The following is a 23,404-nucleotide window of genomic DNA, read 5'->3' as shown; positions in this document are numbered from 1 at the left end:
AGCCGTGTCTGTGCTGCTGCCATGAGGAACTTCAGAGAGAACAATGCAGAAATACAGATGTTTTCTGATGAAAATCTGCTAAAGACCGTAAATAATCAACTAAAACTGCACCCAAAGAACGACCTCTAACAGAATAAATACTTTTTAAAACCTGAAGGACATCCAGTAATAACACGGTTATCATATAGGTGTAAGATAACATGGACACTTTAAACAGGTGGAAAACATGGACGTTCATGTACTGCATTGAAGAACAGCTTGAAGGCTCTTACAGTTTCTGCTACTTCTATTTCTACTACATGTCAGAGTAAAATGCATCTTTACTGCATTACATTTGTCTGAAAGCTGAAGTTACAGGTTCCTCTGGAGATATATACATTCATACATAAAACATGACTACGCTCATGGGAAGCACTTCATGTTGCAGCTGGTCGCTGTGGAGTTAGTAAACTACCTAAACAGGCTACCTTTGGCTACTTTAGCAGTGGTTTAACTCCTTTTGCCCCAGTTTCTGCACTTAAGTACAATTTTGAGGTAGCTGTACTTTACTTGAGTATTTTCATTCATATTTCTTTGTGCAGGCAAATATTGAACTTTTTACCTCATTAAAAATATTTGTAGACATATTTACATCCTGCCTGACAGTAAACACAGCTGCTGCCTTTCTGTCTGAACTAGAGCACCTTGTTGTTGAAATGTGCTTTACAAATAACCTGCTGTGCCTCTGATACTTTTACTACATTTTGCTGATGATACTGTGGTATTTTGATGTGGGACTTGACATTGAGTATTTTTACTGCTAGTTTTACTCAGGATCACCCCTGGTTTCATTTCTCAGACGATTTTATGATTTGACTGTAAAATCTTGATCTGAAAAGTCACAATATTTGTCTCTGAGCTGTGGTCGAGTAGCAGGAGCCTCTAAAATGTCTTAAAGGTAAATGTAATGTTCCCTTTGACAGACACTTGTTATTTATGTCTTTATGAGGAAAATGTGTAGTTTGTACACTATATTAAGGTATAGTACAGTATGTAGGACCTAGAAGTATTAGAAAGCAGTACGAAGATGAACTCAGCTGCTACGTGTAGTTTCTGTTCTGCAGGAGTGTTTTTCACCTCCCCGAGGAAAAGAGGAAAGTCTCTGTGTTTCTAATGAAATATGGTGAAGCGAGGTATACTAAGACTAGAGAGAGAGAGAGCCCTCAGCATCCTGACCGACAACCAAATTAAGAAAAGTAAATTATTCTCCTGCTTTGTCCATTTCAAAAAGCTTCATCTCTGAGGGCCTGCGGCACAAACTATTGGAAAACTTGATTATCAGGTTGGCAAACTACACCCAGACCTCATCACCCAAAGCTGGGGGGTTGACAGGGATGCAGCTCAGTCCAAACCTCGTCAACACTTCCATCAGTGAACTGGCAGAGACATCAGAGCAGCTGGCGTCACACCAGCAGACGCGCGAGTCAAATAAACGTCTGTCTCCAACCAAAGAAGAGCTACAACAGACAGCACCTCGATCCCCTCAGACCTGGACCCTCACCGGAAATCTGAACAGGTACATGAGCTCCACTTCATGTTTATTCTCGAGCTGCTTTGACAATGTGAGTGTGTGAGTTTGGCTGAAGAGAGCGAGGCGCGTAGGTGGTGCAGGGTTTAAAAAGTTGTTCCCGTTCACATTTCTCCCCCCCGGCGGCAGAAAATGGGAGTTGTCATTCTCACCTGGAAAGCTTTGATCTCTCCGAGCGACCAATCCGCTCTCAGGTGTCTCTGCAGGTCGAGCATACAAGGGTCGACCCACAGTGAAGTCTGCACAGTGACCGCTGGATGCAGAGAGAGAGAGAGAGAGAGAGAGAGAGAGAGAGAGAGAGAGAGAGACCTTGACTCACAGTGTCGGACAGAGAGAGAGAGAGAGCTGCAGGCGCAGATCTGCAGCAGCATGCTCCCACAGCGCGGAGGACTCCTGCCACGGGACTAGACCGACTCCTGCTCCGGGCTCAAGTTCAGCACTCACTCCTCAGCTCCTTTCACCGCCTCCTTCTTCTTTGACCCCGCAGACGGCCGCAGACCCCCCCTGCCCACTTCCCCGCCGTGGACGAGTGCACGAAGCGTGGATGGTTATGTAAGTTTTCCGCCGCGGATTTATTGCAGGGACGAACCGAGCGAACTGTCTGAGCTGCGCGCAGAGACTTTACGCAGAAACTTTACGCGCACTTTGAACCGCTTTTGTTGACGCTGTCTGTGGAGCCAGACTCTTAGTTTGCAGTAAGTTTTCAGTCATTTCGTCGCTGGGCCGTGAGGTCGGTCGCTCGGTAGGTAACCCATGTGCACGGTGAGCTGCGTGCAGGCGCTGTTTCAACCTGATGAGGCAAAGTCCCTCAAGCAGAAACCTCGGGAATCGAGAATCGTCGTGGTTTTCCCGCAGACACGCACAGTGTGTGTGCGTTCACTTCACGGGGATTATAAAGCAGTTATTGTAAGAATTTATCGTGAGTTTATCGCGTTGAGAGCCTCAGTGCGTCTCTGCGCGTTTACTGGCAGAGTTTGTACTTTATGCCACTTTTCTCTGGCTGTCGTGTACTTTGTATTTCTGTGCGGACTCAGGCGTCGCTGCCGGTGCTGCTCGGTGAGTTTAAACTGATTAATGGTGAAGCTTTCCTGCTGTTGTCGGATTTGAAGCGGTGTGGAAGCTGGGGCGGTGTAACAGTGGCTTTAGAGGCTGTGCGGTGTCCCTGCCGGGTCAACCGTGCAGTGATGGTGGATCTGCTTTGACTGCAGGACCTGTTGGGATTGCACTCTTTTTTATTGCAGCAGTGGTGGTTTCCTGCTTTTCTGTGCGCTCCGGTGTTTGAACGCGTCAGGCCTCCTGACGGCGGAGCTTCACCGGCTGAGCTTCCTTCTAGGATCATGGCTGTCTTGTCACTCGGTGGTTTCTAAATGGAGCTGTTGTTGGCAGGACGACGGGCGGCCAGAGACACGTACATCATGTATAACAAACATGTTCAGTCTGGAGAAAGTTCAGAAAGAGGCCATGCGGTGGAAAGCGAAGGGGAGGAGTCATGAGGAGGAGAGTGATACAGAGGAGGAGAGTTCATGGACTGCACTGAAAACACCATCACCCCCAAACCCCCCAGTGCTCCAAAGATAGAGCTTAATAAGTTACAACAGGTTTATTTATTTATTTATTTCTGCATCACTAATCGATGGAAAACCAGCAGAATGTGAGCTCAGAGTCAACATTTGTGTCTCTAATTATGGAATATTAAAAGTGTAAATGTCAGACAGGAGGCAGTGAAAAACCTTCATTTCATTTTAAGTTTCCAAAGAGACGAAAGTGAGAAAAGCAGCAAACAGTGGTGTCAGAGTTGTGATTTGCAGCATTAGTATTCGCTGCAGGTTGGACTCCATGTTTATTGTCCTCCTGCAGGATCGAATGGAGACGCGTACCTGAGTCCATTCTGTGTGTCTCGTCCTGAGGACACGTGGAACGCTCCTCCGTGATGAATGGCTCCATTCAGGCTTTGGCTTTGGATGTTTGTGACGAGTGTTTGATTGTTTAGACTAATCCTGAGGGATCAGATCTGTCACGTCCTGATCAGCGTCTTTATTATTGTGAGGAAGATGAGTCACACTGTGAATCAGATGATGACAGTTATTGATCATGTGACGCTGTGGGGTCACTTCCTTTGCATCACGCTGCGCCATCCCTCATCCAAAACCAGCACGAATAACTAAATTCACATTTTCACAATAATCTTTTTTCACTAAAGGCGTTGTAAATTGTAAATTGTATATATTATTATTATCATCATAAATAATGTTAGTGAAGACTTAATCAGCGCATCGTCTTATCAGGACTCTGTCATATGTGTCAGTGTTAATTCTGCCGTATATGTTGTAATGGAAGCTTTGCAGATACATCCCAAAATAACACAAAACACACGTTTTAAAGATGCAGCCATCACCACTGTTCATCTGCAACAGTGTGAGGCCTGCAAAAGGTGTAAACCTGTTCAGATAACTTGAATGACTTTTTGGCAGGTGACTGGAAACCAGAACACGAGTCGACTGAGTGTGCTTCATGTTTGTGCAACAGGCAGCTGTTCTGGTAATTAAAGTCAAATCTTCCGTAGAATTGGGAGTCATCATTCGCTCAGTCCTTCTCAGTTTCCACCGTCGTTTCTCTGGCTTGTGTGACAGTGAACTCAACATGTTTCAGTCAGACACAGGAAGAAGTTTGATGTCGTCACCTCAGGCTTACGGGGAGGGTTGTGATCGACATTCTTTTCTCTACTTTCTGACCTTTTTGAGACCAAACAGTTAATCTAGAAAAGTGGCACTTCCTGACTTTGTCGGGTGTGTTTGAAATACTCCGTCATACGTAGTTTAAGTGATTAAATGTGAAGTTTTAGGCTTTCTGGCGACGCTGTGATGAAGCTTTTGTCTTCATGTTTGCATCTGGAAGTATTTCACGCTGTGATCTTGAACCACCTGAACTCTTCTCTCAGCTGACAGCAGAACTGTCTGCATATGTCTTCACGTCCACATATTGTTCAGGATTTATTGTGAAGCTTCAGGACAAATGAGGCTGAAAGTTTACAGTTCATAGTGGCTGTTAACAGCAGGCTGACTTCATGTCAGAGCTGCTGCTGCTGCTGCTGCTGCTGCTGCTGCTGCTGCTGCTGCTGCTGCTGCTGCTGCTGCTGCTGCTGCTGCTGCTGCTGCTGCTGCGTGTGTATCCACACAGATCAGAGCAGTAAAGTGGATTTTATCCTCATCACTCTCGGTGTAAGCACAGTGGACCTGGATCTGCTCGGGTCCAGTATGAACCAGAGGGACACTTGCAGCGACTGATAAGTCTTCAAATGTCCATGGAGCTGTCAGCAGTGCTCAGTGTGGATGATCCCTGAACCACCTGATGGCTCTGACACTGATCAGGCCGACGGGCCTCAGTCTGATGTCAGCACGTCATCAGGGGTTTAGTCCCTGGTTTAAGTTTAAGTCAGCTGTGCTCGTTAGGTTGGTGAGAAAATGATCCTGACACTAATTTAACGTGCCCTCCAGGCCTGGTTATGGTTTGGATGATGTTCATCTTAATGGGAATCAGAATCAGCTTTATTGGCAAGTGTGTGAACACAGATCAGACTCTGCTCTCAGTGTAATTACACAGGAAAAGACACGACAGCTAAGAACAAGGACAATGAAGCCGAACAAAGAAAAGCAAAGAATAGACGAAACTGTACGCAGCTGTGTGAAAATATAGGTGTGTTTAAAGAATGTGTGTATAAATACACATCAGGACAGCTTAAAAAGCAACGAGTACAAAGTGGACGGTCGCAGAGGGGAAGGCTCGATCTGAGCTGGAAGGGGCCATAAAGTACATGACAGACAAGGAATGCAGCCCACAGAGAGAGACCCTGAGGAGCTGACCCCCCCCAACACACACACACACACACACACGCATTCATGTTCATACCCTTTGGGGAGTGAACAATCCCCTCTTGCAATGCGGTCCCTAATCTCCAGCCACCAGACACAACTTTGATGTGAAGCCCCCCCCTTGTCCTCTGTGTCCCCTTTTCGTGGGCCCCTCACTCTCTGCCCTCCATCCTTCCTCACTTCTTCTAATTCAGTCTTGCCTCCACCTCTCTGTGTTCCACAAAGCTGAAGCAGGTTTCTGCAGAAACAGCCATGAAGGACGCAAAGTGATTCCTCGGTCTGTCGAACAGCATCGTTTTAGAGGAAGCAGGGACACAACAAACGACGCAGCTACGGCTACGTAGCATTACAAACCATTAACGTGGCAGATTTAGTGTTTTTATAGGGACAATAGTGAATCTCCACCTAAACGGACAGACAAAGACAATCACATTCATTTAAAATAAACCATTATGAGCTGTGAGAATACAAAGAATTGTTTAATATCTGAGCTTATTCAATATGTGACCTTTTCTCCCCAGAAACAGCCGTTCATGCTTCACTGAAACCACTGACAGTGACTGCTTTCACAGCAGACCGGAGCAACAGCAGCAGATCCCTGAAAACAAGTGACTAAAGCGTGTTTGTGCAGCAGTTTCAGGATGACTTTTTATTTTAGAAACGTGACACGAGAAGCTCGACAGGCAGCAGCCACCTGCTTGGTCTGCTGGCTGTGTGGAGGTGAAAGGTCGAAGGTGTGGGGAGTCAGAGGGGGAGTCAGAGGGGGAGTCGGGGGGAGTGCGATGAACCTCTTCACCTACCTGCTGCCTGCTGAAGGGGGAGTCCCTCCTCGCTCATTGACATGCATTGATGTCAGTTTATCAGTCAGACGTCACAGACCTTGTCACACTTTGACTCACACAGAACAACACACCTTCCTCCAGCATCGGTGTGTGTGTGTGTGTGTGTGTGTGTGTGTGTGTGTGTGTGTGTGTGTGTGTGTGTGTGTCACTCATGTTATAGAGACATAATGTGTTTGCAGTCACAGTGTAGGGTCTCACCGTCCTTTTGGGGACGATAAGCTGCTTCTGATGACATGAAACTTGGTTTAAGCTTTCATTGAACACTCACACCACACGTGTGTGTTGTGTGTCGCTTTAATGGCGCGTACAGGCCGGCATCCACGCGCGACATCGTTCTGTGCTGTTCACGGTCTGTGCATCCACGTGGCTGCGAGGTCTGTGTGCTTTATGTGTGGTTTCCTCTGTGTGCACATCCAAGTATACAAACACACCGGGCAGATAACACATGAGCACATGCACTGGTGCTCTGCATGTCTTTGTAGCCTCTTTTGTTCCAGCGGTGCTTTCATCTTAACACCTCTGGATGTCAGAAAAGACTCATTTCACAGTAAACAGCAGCGGCAGACGTATCTCCTTGTTTTATGTCTCACTTTGAGGCAATCAATCAGATTTTCTTTGGAGAGCGTGTCAGTGTTGAATGGTTCTGTGTCAGAGAGTTTATCTCTTCTGGCAGCCCGTTTGGCTCTGAACCAATCACGCGAGCCTCCTGGTGAAGATGCTCAGTGGCCTTTGCGGAGGGTTGAGCTGTATGACGGCTGGTTTCTCCAGATTTTGGTGTGGAGTCGTGAATCCAGCTGCCTCGTAGGTCATGTGGTTTGGCAGCAGGATCTGTAGATCGTGTTTTTAATGAGCCGTTTAGTGTTGAAAACGATTCTTCAGTATCCAACATGGCGTCTGTAGATGCTTTTTTTTCTGTGCTTTACAGTGATGTGAAACAGGAACGCAGTAAATCCTGTCACTGGAGAAACCAAAGCTTTTTTAGCTCCTATTTAAAATGCTTTCGCTCAAATCCGATTGGTCTTTAATGTGGTGGTTAACTGGGCTGCATCAAGGTGTTTCTCATAGCTCGTCATGTGATGATTGACTCCAACACGAGCAGAGTGATAGTTAGCTCTCTGACACGGCGAGGTTTACTTCCTCCTTCCTGTGTTCTTTACTCTTACATTTTCAGTTCGACGTGTTTCTAAGATTCATGTGCATAAAACTAAAGCTGGCAGTCTGCGACCTGAAGTCTGCAGGTCTGTCTGTACAGGCTTGTTTGACAAAGCTGTTGACCTCAACACACACGCGCACACACACGCACGCACGCACGCACGCACATATGGCAGACGTACATTAAGAAATGCGTTCGTGTGCACCAGCGTGACGCCTCGGCAGAATGTACAGTCACCCGCACAAACAAGAATGCAGCAGCATGGCACACATAATGCAGGTAGAGACACATACACAATCACTGATCATGTTCACTCCCCTCACACACACACACACACACACACACACACACACGCACACACCCTGACAGAGCTGTGTATCTATTTACCTCAGGTGTGTATGGGCATGTCAGATCTGCTCCTTCCCACTCATGGAGAACCAGAGAGGCCAGCATCGTCCTCTCTTGTCCCAGCCTCCCCCCCCTTCTTCTTCTTCTTCTTCTTCTTCTTCTTCTTCTTCTTCTTCTTCTTCTTCTTCTTCTTCTTCTTCTTCTTCTCTGTCTCTCTGTTTCTGAGCAGCAGCCATAAAGCGTCTTCACAAACTGTCATCATAAAGAAATTTGAGACAGAAGCTGCTTTCATTCGTGTTTGTGTTTCCTGTTAAAGTTGGTCGTATCTCATCTTCACGTCAGAGGAGAAGAAGACAAAGATGGCCGTTGGAGATGCTCTGTAGAAGATTAGAAAGTGATATCTGGGGAACCAATGTGCAGAATGACCCAGTTCAGAGCCTCTGAGGTTTGAATGTGGATGTCCATCTTCAGGCTGAAGGTGTAGCAAGTCCAGGAAGTGGACTAAAAGAGGCTTCACGTCCTCAGTCCCTCACTGCGTCCAGCTTGTTTTCAGCGTAATATTTGGATAATCATACGCTGATTTCCTTCAGCGCCGCCTGGTTGATCTTCTCTGCTGGACTCGTGCTGCAGGCTCCATCATGTTAGCTCAGCTCTGGAGAGTTAGCAGAGATGTTAGCGACGTGTTTAACGTTGGTGCCTGTTCAGGAAGCAGCGCCTCCTCTTTGCTGCGAGGGTCGGGGTGCTGAACAGGCGTCTGTTAGACTGTAGCTCCAGAAGTCTCCGCAGTGCTGCTCCTCTCCCGTTAGCTCAGTCTCAGTCACATCATCTGAATGAAATATCATATTTAATCCACATTCTTGGCTGAATGAGCATCATTTTTCCTCTGTCTGGTAAAGGCGCCGCTCCTAATCTCCAGACCAGTGGAGGCACAGATCAGAGCTGATGCTGTGACGCCGTCTGTGCCGGTGACCCACAGCTCTGAGCGTTTCCTGCTTTGTGTCTCGTCCAGGTTTGAAAAGGAGTCAGGACAACCACTGGACCAGTCGACCGCTACAGCGATGCCTTCCAACAAGTACTCTGCTGCTATCATGGAGGAGAGCAACAACATGACGGCCACTGTGAGTCACGCACAAAAACACACACACACGCACGCACGCAGCCACAGTGTAGACTTTCTTTGTGTGTATGGTAATGAGGGAGATAAGGCCAAATCATTTCCAAAAACCACAGCCTTCTCATTAACACACACACACACACACACACACACACACACACACACACACACACACACACACACACACACACACACACACACACACTCATACAACCACTCCCTGAACCTCTGAGTCAGCTGTGGTTTAAAAGAGTGTGTGTGTCAATGCCAAGGCAGATGCCCGGACAAGAGTGCCAGCATGTTATATGAGTCTAATTAAGAATGCATGTTGGCTGTCAGGGTGTATGCCCCCCCCCACCCCCAACACACACACACACACACACACACCCCACAGCTGCATCTACACAAAGAGGAAATGGGAAATGCGGGATAGTAGAAGGATGGAGGCGGCAAAGGAGAGAGGGAGGAAGGAGAGGAAGCAAGGAAGGAGGTGAGAAAAGAAGGATTCAAGCAAGGATGGAGGAGATGACGGGAGCACACTGGCGTCTTTATATTCCCGAAAATGGGTCAAGTATTTAGAGGAGAAGACACACACACACACACACACACACACACACACACACACACACACACACACACACACACACACACACACACATTTCTCGATTAACACTCTACAGAAACTCTCACAATGTGTACACACACTTTGTTTCACACACACACACACACACACTTTCACTTTCACACTTTCTTAACAGGCACACACACACACACACACACACACACACACACACACACACACACACTGAATGGGCTCCTGTCGTCCGTTGCTGCCTCTTCCTCTTTCTCAGTCTCGTATATCACTCCGTGTGTGAAGGACACTTCCTTCCCTCCACCTTCTGCTTTTCTTTCTTTCCGTCTCTCGTCTCTTCTCACAGCTCCTCTTCCTCTTTTGCTCGTTCGGCCTCTCCTTCACTCCGTCTGTCTTCTGTTTCTCCTTATCATCGCCGCTGTAATCCCTCTCCTCTGTTTATTGTTTGCGTGTCTCCATGTTAACCGGCTCGGCTGCCGTCGGATCACCTGTGACGTGGAGACTGCAGTCTGCAGGTATTCGCTTCAAGTTTAGACAGCGTAACGGCAGGCGGGTAATTACTTGTCACTAAAGTTTTCAGTTAAAGTGACACGATCCGTTTTATCCAGCGCTCTTCCTGTGTCAGGAGTCGGGCAGCGTTTCTCTACCTGCTCAGGTGGCGGTGAGGGGGGGGTCGTCTGATACGTGTGTGGACGCACCAACATGCAGAAGAAATAAAGAGGAAACAGCAGAGGAGAAAACTTCACCTTTTCATCGTATCACTTGAACTTTGAGCTTCAGCCTCCTCCTGATGTTCAGGAAGAAGTGGAAATTCAAACGTGTCACTTTGAACAGCGGCGCAAACTCATAGAGGTCATGCGATATGACTGAGAGCTCCAGAACTGCCACTAAAGGGAACTCCATTCATGAATCCCTTTTGCGTCTTTGAACCAGTTTAAATCACTCAGGTTTGAACTCACAGCTGTTACGAGTTTCCATTTAAAGCTGCATGAATGTTGGATGTTTATCTACTGATGATAAATGGATGACGTGTCAAGGGATTTATTCCTCCCTGATCTTAACAAATCTGGTGTTACAGCATCTCGGGCTGGATTCAGAATGGAACCGGCCGTCTGGATGTTACAGATAATTAGAGGGCATGTTATTGTGCTGTGGTAGATAACACGTTTAGTCTCATTTAATGAAAGATGACTCAGAAGAAGAGCTTGGAAACGCTGGTGTTGTCTTTGGCTGAGCCTCTCTCTCATTCTCTCGGTTGGTTTACAATCACAGGCAGCAATTTGGGAAGTTGTTTGTCTTCACTGGAGTTTGGATTTGTGGAAAGGTGTTTCACCCCTGGGCTGCTTTGGGGTCAGACGTAAATTTAGGCCTGAGTTTGGAAGACGATCCTTGGAGTCACACATTCTTAGTTCCAGCAGCAGCAGCCCGAGGCGGACAGATTAAACAGCCTGAACGTGAAAGCTGGCTGCGGGTAAATGAAAGTAAATAAATCTCTGGTTTGGACGGGACGAGTCCTGAATCGGACAGCTAAGCATGAACTTTAGTGACCCAGCGCTTTCCTCAGAGTCACTCTGCTGCACAGCAACTGTGCAAATCGCCCTTGTTAATCAGATTTTCTCAGATTGAGCGGAAACACACAAACTCTAGATAACAGACCAGTGAAGAGATGCTGACAGACAGTGAACTCTGTGACGTGTGGCCAGTGGTCTTTGTTTCAGCGCCCTCAGGTGTGGCTGTGGTTGGGTGGAGCAGAGATCAGTGGGCGGGGTCAGACATAAAAGTTGAAAGTCATCAGTTTGTGGCATCACAGACAGAACGACGGCGGGCTCCAGTTTAAAACACATCGTGATGCTTTTTATCGCGAGTTTCTTTGTGAGCAGCAGATGAGACTCTGACAGCCTGAAACCCCCTCAGGTGACTCTTTAGCGTGGAGCTGCTCAGTGTTCGCCAGAAACCTGCGTTACTAATCATTTAGGCATTACTAAAAGGTTTTGACAGCGCTGTCGGAGCGCCGCAGGGCAGGCTGCCGCTCAGCGTGGAATGTGTGTGTGACGTAGATCGATGAGCGCTGCACGGCGCAGGGCTTCACACCCTGCTTCACACACACTCGGCACAGAGTGCAGGGCGCATGAGCTGGACAGAGCCGTGCTCCACACACTGATAGATGGTAGTATTTGCAGTATTTGTACTACAACCCTGGTTCCAGAACAGTCTGGACCCTGTGACACCTAAATAAAAACCAGAATCAGTCTTTTCCAGACAAACTGAGTTCACTGACAGCAGTTTCCTGAAGTGTCTCTGAGTCCATGTGTTCATCTCCTTCATCCAGTCATGTGTTCACAAAGAGGTGAACCTCTCTCCATCCTCCATGAACAACTGAGCCTTTCCAGGACGCCTCTATCATACCCAATCATGATCCTCTCACCTGTCACCAATCAGCCTGTTTACCTGTGGAACGATCCAAACAGGTGTTTTTGGAGCGTTTCACATCTTTCAGTCTGTGAAACGTGTTGCTGCATCAGATTCACAATCAGCAGATATTTACAGAAATCAGTGAAGCTGATGAGTGAAAACATGAAATATATTGACTCTGAGCTGTTCTCAGGTCAGTTTATGTCCCAAAGGGGGAGAAGACGATCATTTATTGCTTCATTGGGCATGTTCATGTCTGCCAGCAGCAGAGAGGAGGAGGAGGAGGAGGAGGAGGAGGAGGAGGAGGAGGAAGGAGTGATGGATATCCAAGAAAGCAGGTTAAGTTACCTGGATGACGTTGAATTTCATTTTCTGTTCATGTCTGAAATTAGAGGAGTTAAATGGACGTTTCAAACAGCACGTTGACTGACGCAGAGACCTGAGGGGACAAATGCTACTGAGACTTAAGACGCAAAGGACGCGTCTGTCCAACACCGTCATGAAACAAACTTCATTTCAACGTGTTCCTATTGTTTTTTCAGCTTCTACTCTCCGAGAACGTGTAGCCACAAAGCCTCCGCCTGCTCCTTTTGTCCTGGACTTACAGGAGTTTTTCCCTCGTCTTTGACAAAAGACGTCCTGGTTTGGTCCTTCCCTCACAGAGAGAGAGAGAGAGAGAGAGAGAGAGAGAGAGAGAGAGAGAGAGAGAGAGAGAGAGAGAGAGAGAGAGAGAGAGAGAGAGAGAGAGAGAGAGAGAGAGAGAGAGAGGAGTAAAGATTCAAACAAATTGAGCTGAATAAGAGAGAATAAGAGAGGAGGCGTCACAAAGGCTGGAGGTGAGGTAGAGGAGAAGGAGGCAGGAGGAGGGTTTTGTTTCTGTGCGACAGTCCAAACTGAATTTTCTGTCATTGAAACGATGAAATTCAGTTTGTTTACATCAGTCCGGTTTGAGCAAATCCATGTAAAACTTCGTTTAATTCACTCACACAGAGGGAAAAGGATCAAGTTGTCATTCCTCCTCCACGTTTATTAAAACGCTGGCTGTATTTAAAAGAAACTTTTTGCTTTTTTGCTGTCTTGAGTAGAGTTAGAAGATCAAGTCCATTCTCGTGTCTGCAGGGTAGATATGAAGCTGCGGCTGGTTAGCTTAGCTTAGCTTAGCTTAGCTTAGCACAAAGACTGCAAGCAGGGGGAAACAGCTAGCCTGGTTCTGCCCAACAGTAACAAAATCCACATCCCATCACCTCTGAAGCTCAGTAATCAAGGTTTTATATGTTGTTTGCTTAATATGTAGAAAAGCTGAAGTGTAGAAATTTGAATTAGATTTTTTATGGGTTATATGTGTCGGCAACCAGTGGAGGCAGGAACAGGAAGTTACAGCCACAACGTCCCGAATAAGTTTAGAGCTGTTCTCCATCCAGCCTCGCTCTCTCCTGCGTGATCACTTTGAGTAGAAACAGGCAGAAATTTGTGTGCTGCTCTTAGGTGGAGGGCAACGTGAAACGGCAGAGGTTGGTGGAGATTATGGCAGGTGGAGACAGATGGAAGAGCCCGAGGTGTGTGTCTCACACTCTCACACACACCCTGCAGTGTGTAAAACTCTTTCCCGTTGGATTTTGATGGTTAGGAACTGATAACACGTGTCGACCTGGAGGCATCTGCAGCGCCGCCTCTTGTGGTGTGAACAAAGCTGAGCAGCGTGTCAGCGTTTAAAGCTTTTGCAGACGTGTGCTCAAGCTTCCAGGCCAGCAGTTTGCAGGGATATCAAATGACCTGGAGAGGCGGGAACGAGAGAGTGTGTGTTTCACTGCTGGAAGTTTGATAAGAGATGATCCGAGCAGGTCGACCAGGCTTTTCACCTGATCTGCTTGTTTATTTGTGTTTTTATGGTGCCAACAAATCAACATTTTCTTACTTATTTTTTATCAGTTTGTAAATCGGATATTTCATCAGAGCTGGTTCCAGCTGGTTCCACAGATTATGATTTGCCATAAATCTCGTGCATTAGCTGCTGTGACTCTGCCAATTGATAAGAAAAAGACTTTTAGACTTTTACCAGATAAGTTTTACACTGTTCTGGAAACATTGGACGAACTTCACAGCGAGACGTCTGTGGCAGAGACCTGAAGCTGAGCTGCCTTTGACCTCCAGCAGCAAACGTGAAGAAACAAGCACAGAAATAAGTTTGATCAGGCAAAAGAAAGATCCAGGGTCGTTTCCTGGTTCTGACACTGAATGAAAGGCAGCGAGTGGCTTCAAGCGTCTGACCGTGCAGAACTTTGAGCCTTTGTCCGACACGTTCATGCGACCTTTGACCTCCTAAAGTTTGCTTCTAATTGAGCTGAATCATAAGCCAGAGCTCGTTTTCGTGGTTTTCTTTCTCTTGCTCATTCACTGCAAAGTAATTGGTTGGTCTGACCTGTCAATCAAGGGGCCACAGCCCGGATAACAAACCAAACCAACCAAAATTAAGGAGCATAATCTTTAGCCATCTTTTTGCAGTTATTTATGACATTATGATGATATTTCTGCATTATATTGTGATTTAAATTCTGTTGATGGAAACTTGACTAATGAAGGCTGATGCATAATAAAATAAACTGGTTTTCTTGGTGCATTATCTGTCCCACACTGTCCTCCAGAGTCATGTTGTCTGTCCGACCTTTGGACTGTGGTCAGCGGAGTGCAGACAGCAGCAGGGGAGTTACGACCAGCAGTCTTCTGCTGTGGCTGAGCAGTTGCCAGGTGTGAATGTGTGGAGGTACATGAAGGTGAAACAGGAAGTGGCTGAAATGAGCCCGGAGGTCATTGTGCGCGCTCTTATGTCAGAGCTTGTGTTTTACTGCGTTAGTCAGTGTTACAGGAGTGTGCTGCGGCAGCTGAGGCCGCTGACGAGCAGCTGCGCTGCAGGGAGTCAGATTTCCTCCAGCTGTGCTGCTTCATTCAGGACTGTGAGACATCAGGGAGGACATGGAGGTCACGTCCTGGACAATTTTCTTTTTTCACCGCTCATGAGAGGAAACTCTCAAATCTAAGGCTCATAAATAGACACGTGCAGCTTGTATAGACTGAAAAACGTCCTCAATTGCAGCTGCAAATTAATTAATAGAATTAATGTAATAGAATATCTGCACATTGATAGATCAAAATGAGCTTCACGTGGCCTGAGACCGCGCTGTTGATGTCATCTCACAGGCTCAGACGCTCGGCAGCTGGACAGTTGCAGTGAACATCTGTGCTGGCTCTTCCACCAGCTGCTCCTCTCCCTCTGTCATCACTCGTTCCTCCTGTTCACCAGACCTCCATCGTCCTCGCTCTGCAGTCACTCTTCACCTCAGCAGCTTTTCATTCAGAGCCTTTCCACATCACGTCTCTCTTCACCCTCGTCTGCTGTCTCTCCTCCTTTCCTGAAATATGACAGGAGGACACTTTCATTCAGCGTTTAGGCTTCATGCATGTGGATGAGCGTCTCAGTAGCTGGGAGGTCACTGGTCTGTTTCCTGATGTGTTCAACACATCGATCCAATGCAGCGGGTGATTAATGCGCGTCTGTTCATGCAACAATGACAGGAAATAGTTTGCAATAACGATTAATTCTGAATTCATTTGAATTATCTAACCTTAAAAACCGTGTAGCAGAAAGATTGAAGGTTGACGTTTTGAGCGACAGACATCAGGTGAAATGCGACTTTTGGAAATGGAATAAACTGTGTTGTTTAAGTGTTGACTGAGGAGTTTCTGGGAGCAGCGTGTTCACTCTGTGTTGGTCAGTAAAGCCCAGCTGATGAACTGACTGCAGAGTGTTCAAGCTAATTTAACGGATCCGCATCAAAAATATATGTTGTTGGTCAAAAATGTGAGTATATGTGTGAAGCAGGTGAACATCAGTCAATATGTCTCGTTTGTAAATTCTAAAATACCACTTTTGGTCGGTTTGTTGGTCCCTCTGTCTGTCCGACACTGATCCAGAGCGAGGTTTCTGACTAACGACGTCCCAGATTGTCTTCTGCTTTGCTGTCGGTCTTCACGGTCCCTCGTGATGTTTGTGACTCCCTTTGTCTCGAGCAGCCATCGGGTCAGAAGTTTTAACGTCACAGAAATGTTCTCGGTCTCTGGATGATTGTTTGCCGACCCTGTTGACCTCCCTCTCTCTCTGTCTCGGCCTCCCTCTCTCTCCTCTCCCCGTCGGCTGTTGTCACTCTCAGCCATCTTGAGAACACACTTAATACACGAGTTCACTGAGTTCGTGTATTATAGGGGAAATTTGGCATTGCGAGCACTCACACACCACATGCATTCCCTGTTTTACGACGTTTAACAATCACAAACAGCCTCAGATATGCGGAGCTGTGCCTCGAAAAGTCAGCACAGTCTCACAGTTTTCCATCTGCTGCACAGCTGCTTCAGACTCGTCGTGTATGAGACTGAAATCCCACTTTTTCCACTCTAATGTGAGCATTCATTCACCCCAGTGGCCCACACTGACTTATATTTAGCCTGTGAGTATATTTGGCATTAAAAAAAAAATGCTTTCTCTGTCCAGAGTTTCGAGGATTTGGACACAAAAAGTTGTGACAGTGAAAATAACCCAAACGTTAACAAATCCAAACTCTCTTATTTACATGTTTTATCTTATTTATTTAACGCTGTAGTTTTAGCAGCAGTTAGAACTCAGATCAGATCTACGTCTTGATCGACCGCTAAGTGTAGTAATACAACATCTCAAGCGTCATGAACTCATGGTGAAGATGACAGGTCTGCTCATAGACTAGCTTCCTTGCTAACAAGCTAAAACGTGTAAGTAGCCTTGGAAGTGTACGCTAACAGTTTCCTCCCTGCACGCCTGTTTCTACAGGAGCCCAGAACAGACACACCAAACACCCGCTCTAGAGAAGGCCTTCCATGATTTTCACACTTTTAAAAGCCACTGTGCAAGAAGTTGAGGTGAGGATAGCTAGCTGATCGCAATCTGCAACCTCACCACTAGATGCCACTCAACCCAACGCACTGGTCCTGTAAGGAAAGACTGGTATAGCAGGAGAGCACAGAGTACCATCCACACCTTTCAACGATGGAAATCTAAGAAACATCTGGTCGAGCGGAACACGGTTGCTGCAGAAACAGATGTGCGAGACGATGTGATGCAATAATGAGAGCTTTCCTGCTGCCTTCAGGCCCTTCGCTGATCGCTCTTTACCTCGACGATCCTTTGGCAGAGCGCTCCAAACGTGGCTCGCTGCGACTGGTCGCCTCGCACTCTTCTTCTGCTGTTGTTCTTGTGTGGTTTCTGCAGTGTTTGCGTTGAGTCAGGTGCCGTCGGGCACTCGTTAATTTGTTTAAATGTGTCGTCTTTGCAGGGTTACTGTTTGATTCTGTAATCTTCACACATTTTACTAGAGCAGCTCAAGAATGTTTCTCCTTAATTAAAACAACGCCCCGCGGCAGAGGAAGGTTTGGCCCGCGTTCCAAAGGTACTCATGGAGCTTCAGGTGTAAAGTAATTTGTCTTATCAACAGTGGCTTTATTGTGATACTTTGTGTTGGGTCAACAGAACAGCCTGATCTTATACTGTTTCAGCTCTTAGTCATCCTCCCTTGCAAGTTGTAGCTTGACAGAGTGCTTTGTGTCTGATGTTATTTCTTGTGCAGGAAACCTTCAAGTATCAGTGATCTAGTGACTACTTTTATTGGTTTATTGTGTCAGTGATGGATAAAAAGCGTCATGTGCAACACGTGAGTACGAGCTGCTGCGATAAGCAACACATGGGTGCTTATCCAAGAGGTTTCTGGAAGCCGGTGCTGCAGAAAAGCCGTCAGCAGTAATCAGCTGGTGCACTTTGGGGATCAGAAGATTGTGAATGTTCACCAGGTTCCACACTTAGCTTAGCATGACGCATGCTGCTGCTGATAGCTTGTGATTATAGGAATACTGAGACGCTTCAACAGCAGGCATCATGTAAGTTTAATGGACAGACTTTATCTGAATGTCGAGCGTTGGTGTCGTCTCGCTGTCTCTGTGCTGAATGTGCAGCCGACACGTCCAGCACAGCGCCGTCATCCTCGGTTCTGGGTGGGCTGGCAGGTGAAGGCTGTGTGCAGGTGTGTTGTCACAGTCGACACTTCCTGTTTGTCTCTGAGCTGGGTCTGCAGCTTTAAACTGCTCATGTTAAACCTTGAAGGTTCTGGAACAGATTTTAAACTTGCTGCTTGGATGTTTCTTGCTGAATGCACCATGGGAGACGTAGTTAACGACACAGGTTTGTGCTGCGTTGATCTGATGATCTGAGCAGCATCACAGGAAAGGCCCGTCCTCACCTTCCCTGTGGTCGTTCTCCCTCTGTCCTCAGGCGCCGGTGAACGGAGACACGCCTCCAGCCGAGGGCCTATCAGAGAACGACTGTGGCGTGGAGCTGACCAATGAGAACAGCCCTCTGACCGCGGCTGAACCACCTTCCCCCTTCAGCCCCAAGCAGAACGGAGACGCTGCCTCGCCTCAAGGTAACACGTCATGCACGCAGGACTCCAGTATTTAGACAGTGACACAATTCTTCAAAAGGTTATGAGTTAAACTGTGGGACTGTGGCGACTGTAATGATCTGATTTTAATGACTTCATCTCATAAAAATATCGAGTTTCTTTTCTGCCATCTGTCAAACCGTCTGTTGATGTGCTGCTGTCTCTGCCTGTCTCTGCCTGTCTCTGTCTGTCTCTGCCTGTCTCTGTCTGTCTCTGACTCTCTCTGTCTCTGACTCTCTCTGTCTGTCTCTGCCTGTCTCTGTCTGTCTCTGACTCTCTCTGTCTGTCTCTGACTCTCTGTCTGTCTCTGCCTGTCTCTGTCTGTCTCTGACTCTCTCTGTCTCTGACTCTCTCTGTCTGTCTCTGATTCTCTGTCTGTCTCTGTCTCTCTCTGTCTCTGACTCTCTCTCTGTCTGTCTCTGTCTGTCTCTCTCTGTCTCTCTTCCCAGATGATAACCAGTGTTCAAGAGGAAACAGGAAGAGAGGCGGGAAGAAGTCAGAAGAGGAAGAAAGAACCTGGGACTCCTACAGCGAGGTATGACTGCAGACACACGCGTCGTGCGTCAGCGAGAGTGTGTTAATAAAGCTTCTTTGTAAAAGTATAAACTCTATGTGTGTGTGTGTGTGTGTGTGTGTGTGTGTGTGTGTGTGTGTGTGTGTGTGTGTGTGTGTGTGTCCAGGACAAGTCTTCAGGAGTGGCTCAGCTGGGTTTGAGACAGACGCCTCGACCCAGAACCATTTTCCAGGCCGGTCTGACGTCGCACGCACACACCAAACCTCGCAGACAAAACCGCAAACAGGAGCACAGCATGGTACTGGTAAACACACACACACACACACACACACACACACACACACACACACACTCACTTTTTACCCCATGCAGTGTTCATTCTTCAGACTTGTGTAATGATTAAAAACATGAAACCAGGTGATTTTTTCCATTTGGCTGCTCAGATGCTGTGTGTGTGTGTGCGTGCATGTGTGTGTGTGTTTGTGTGTGACCGATTTCCTCCTCATTTGAATCTGCATCTGATTTATCAAAGGTCAAACGAATGTGAACCGTAACGTTCGGGACCTGCTGCTCACCCACATGTCAGCATAGCCACAAACACACATGCTCTTTTGACCCTCCAGACTTGCTGTAGTTTTTGGTGCACAGTTTGCTCCACAGTGGAAAATTATAGCTGACAGTTCAGCCAGTTCGACTGTTTTCGTTCCCCACATCCTGGTGCAGTGAGGGAGAGGAAGGCGTGCAGAGCGGTGAGGACGTGGTCGATCCAGGGCGTGAAAACACACAAACTGTCCTTTAAACTTCAAGCAGACGAACCCGTCGAGACAAAGAAGGATTCATCCTTTATTTCCTCTTTGCTCTCAGCCCTCCTCTGAGCCGTTTGCCGTTCGACGCCTCCTCACTCTGCCTCTCTGCTTATGTTTCCATCCAAATGTCAAATCACGAGCACGAGAAGGTTTTGCTTGGTTCGCTGTTCAGTGAAACTCTGCAGAGGACAGAGAGACGCCGCTGCCTCTTGTTTTTCTCTCATGAACTGTATTTGTTCCTCCACTCAAACTCTGGTGGTTTTGTCTGCTGTTATTTTTACATTTTTTGGGCTTTCTGGTGGTGCAGAAGCAAACAGATGTTGGGAAAGCTGCTCTGCTGCGTGCACACGACAAAACAAATTGTCCCTTTAAATACATTTTTTAAAAACTTCATCTTCTCTGCTTCGACAAGACTTTTCCACCTCGTCATAAGAGCTTCTGTAAGTTCACCCAGGACAGAAAGCAGCACACGTTAGTGTATCAGAAACACTTAATGTAAAGTGTGCTTGACTTCTACTTTTAAACAACTTCTACTTAAAATGAATACACTAATTCTGCAGTACTTAGTGGTATTTGAAAGTACTTTATTGTAAATGTATTATAAATTGTACTTAATTGTACTTGAAAAAAGTACTAAATAAAAAAAACTAAATACAAATACTTTTAATAGTAATAAAGTGTACTTATGAAAAGTACATGTCCTCATTGAAGGTCCTTTCATTTGAAGTATACTGAAGTATATTTCCAACACACTGGTGATGAAATACAAAAGTACTGCTGAGAGTACTTTTGAGAGCTCATGAATCCTGATTTTCATTTGTGTACTTCAGCACTTAAAGTTTGCAAAAAGTTGTGCATATTATTTACACTTCAAGTATTCTCAAGTATTACTCAAGTGTTACACAAGGACTGCTCGAGTACCACTTGAGTAATACCTGAAGGTGACAGAAGTAGCAGAGTGTGTACTTCATCACTCTTCGGTATGATTTGAGTGTAATATTTTTCCATTGAAACTTGCTGGTGTTGGACACAAACATGTCTCCCTCTCTCTCTTCTGTCGTCCTCTCATCTGTCCGTCTTCTCCTCCATAAATTGACTTGACTGATTTCCTGCTTCGACAAGTTAAGAGCAGCGATAGAAATTACTGCGAATTACCTCAGAAGAAGCCGCAGTGATTAAGGAGGCGACGTAGGCGGAGTGTGTTTGAGTGTGTGTTTGAGAGTGTGTTTGAGTGTGTGTTTGAGAGTGTGTTTGAGAGTGTGTTTGAGAGTGTGTTTGAGTGTGTGTTTGAGTGTGTGCGCATGTTTTCCTAACAGCTTGTCCTTGGGTGAAGAGAGCCTCTGACAGCACACTGAAGAACACACTTAACACCGGTGTGAGGGGGTGATGACAGCTGAGCGAATGGGAACGCTGTCAGTTCAGTTACAAATAGCTGTTGAAGTCTTTCAGTCTCTTTTGGGACAAATATGCCTTTCTCTCTGATGAACCTGCGTCTGTCTCTCTCTGTCTCTGTCAGTGTGGTCGTGGTCCTCGGGGGGCTGCCGTCGTGTCCGGTGGCGTCCCAGAGGCTCCCCGTCTGGAGCTGATGGAACAAGACTCCAAGGACTCGGCCCAGAGCAGCAGCACCTTGTCCAGCATCGAGATCCAGCCAGAGTACAATGTAAGATGTGTGTGTGTGTGTGTGTGTGTGTGTGTGTGTGCGTGTGTGTGTGGAGGAGGAGGAAGGAGATAACAGGACCAGAGACTTTCATCCACTCATGGGGGAGATGGATGATTTGGAAGCCCTTCAAAGAGCCGAGTGTAAAAGCAAAGAGAAACAGGACGTCTGCAGGCGCTACAAACACCTTTACCTGCAGACCGTCGCGTTTCAGCTGCACTTCGGTGGAAATTTCCCGTCTTTGCATCACATTCGCGCTCACTTTGAGTTCACCCAGCTGTGATGTTCTTGGACAGGATTTTGGATTTTTCTCCAGAAACGAAACGATGATCCATCACGATGGCTCCTCCATCGCGCTGAAGCTGCAACGTGGTCCAAATATTCTCTAAAAGCTGCAGACAGAAGAAAACCTTGAAAGCTCTCCTGACTCATAACGAGACGAGGAGAGGGAAAAGGGTTAAGACGAGCGAAGGCAGAGAGAGAGAGAGAGACAGAGACAGAGACAGAGACAGAGACAGAGAGAGAGAGAGAGAGAGAGAGAGAGAGAGAGAGAGAGAGAGAGAGAGAGAGAGAGAGAGAGAGAGAAAACATTTTTGAAAGAGGAAGTGGAGGTTTGGCAGTGGTAGACAGAGGAGGAGGGTAAGTCCCTGCACAGACCACAGAACCTCCTCCACCTGGCCTTGTGTTAGTGCAGGTGGTCACACACACACACACACACACACACACACACACACACACACACACACACACACACACACACACACACACACACACACACACACTCAGGCTGTGTTTGCTCTCGATCAATAGTTTCATTCAGTCTGATGACCATGAGTCTGCACAGCAGGGCCCGTGTGTGTGTGTGTGTGTGTATGTGTGTGTGTGTGTGTGTGTGTGTGTGTATGTGTGTGTGTGTGTGTTTGTGCCCGCTCATGCAGCTCTGCATGCGTGTCGTGTGTGCGTGCGCGCTCCCTCACATGTGTTTTTGCGTACGCCGATGCATCCCTGTGTGTTTTCGCTCGGGCTGAGCTCAGTGGAGCGCAGCATCCTTTAATGGAGTCAGACTCCATTACAAAGCCTAATGGCTTTTTCACTCTTAAGGCGGACTGAAGGATCACATAGCCCGGGCTCAACTGGGATTTGTTTGCAAGCATAGAAATCCCATCTGCTCCCAAACCAGCACGCATAACCTCCAGCAGAAAGACCGGCAGGAAGAAGAGGGCGTCTCGTGTATCATCGGGCCGTGGATGTTTTCTTTCAGGGTTCTGCCCACAAAAAGACTCGAGTGCAAAGATAACAGCAGCACCTGAGCAAACACGCTGCTCTCCGACAGGTGACGAGTGAAGCCGGACTCCCGCTTTATGTTTGTGATGCTGCTGTCCTGTTGTTCTGTGCAGGGAGACTCCCTCGTCCACTGGGGGTCAAAGGTCGGGGTCAGCTGGCAGATTTATGTCAGGAGTGGTTTGAAGTGCTGGCTCTCTGTCTCCTCCACACACTCAGCTCGTGCTTTCTCCAGCCAAATGTTTGCTTTAGTAATCTGGTCTGAAGGAGAGCGCTCGTCCAAAATCTTTCATTGCAACACCGACGTCCGTCTTCTCAGCCTCCCTCTGAGACCAGCGTTTTTGGGACAGTTTGTCTTCCTCTCACCTTTCTGCATGTCCTGTATCCTGTCTTCTTCCCTTCTTCTTTTCAAGCTTTAGTCGCAGCAGAAAATTGACACTTCTTCCAAAATACCATCTTTTTCTTCTCTTTCTTTAGTTTCTTTGTCCTCATCAAAGACAGCAAGTCTTTCACTCTCCATCTGTCTCGTCTGTGTATTCGTCTCCTTCCTGTTTCTTATGTTTCTTTGGTATAACTGGATGAAACATCAGCTGATCTCTTTCCTGTCCTCAATCCTTCGTCTCTGTACCTTGAACCTTTTCCTTTCCTGCGTCTCCTCCTTAAGTCCAACCTTTAATGTCTTTCAGAGACAATAAGACGTGTTTTACATCAATGAAGACATGACCGTGACCTCA

General features: G+C 46.9%; 1 protein-coding gene across 1 annotated transcript in view; it reads left to right on the top strand.

Moving 5' to 3' along the window:
• The first annotated feature begins 1,892 nt into the window (after nucleotides 1-1,892).
• LOC139334874 (DNA (cytosine-5)-methyltransferase 3B-like) overlaps nucleotides 1,893-23,404 on the top strand; it is a 33,464-nt gene continuing 11,952 nt past the window's right edge. The window contains exons 1-6 of the mRNA XM_070968110.1: nucleotides 1,893-2,119; nucleotides 8,789-8,897; nucleotides 18,244-18,394; nucleotides 18,862-18,947; nucleotides 19,093-19,230; nucleotides 21,249-21,392. Coding sequence (XP_070824211.1) covers nucleotides 2,112-2,119; nucleotides 8,789-8,897; nucleotides 18,244-18,394; nucleotides 18,862-18,947; nucleotides 19,093-19,230; nucleotides 21,249-21,392 — 636 coding nt within the window. The 5' untranslated portion in view covers nucleotides 1,893-2,111. The remainder of the gene's footprint in view (nucleotides 2,120-8,788; nucleotides 8,898-18,243; nucleotides 18,395-18,861; nucleotides 18,948-19,092; nucleotides 19,231-21,248; nucleotides 21,393-23,404) is intronic.

This window comes from Chaetodon trifascialis, chromosome 8, assembly GCF_039877785.1.
Source record: "Chaetodon trifascialis isolate fChaTrf1 chromosome 8, fChaTrf1.hap1, whole genome shotgun sequence".
NCBI classification, from domain to species: Eukaryota; Metazoa; Chordata; class Actinopteri; order Chaetodontiformes; family Chaetodontidae; genus Chaetodon; species Chaetodon trifascialis.
The sequence above is the reverse complement of the archived record's forward strand: the minus strand, read 5'-3'. Positions and strand labels throughout refer to the sequence as shown.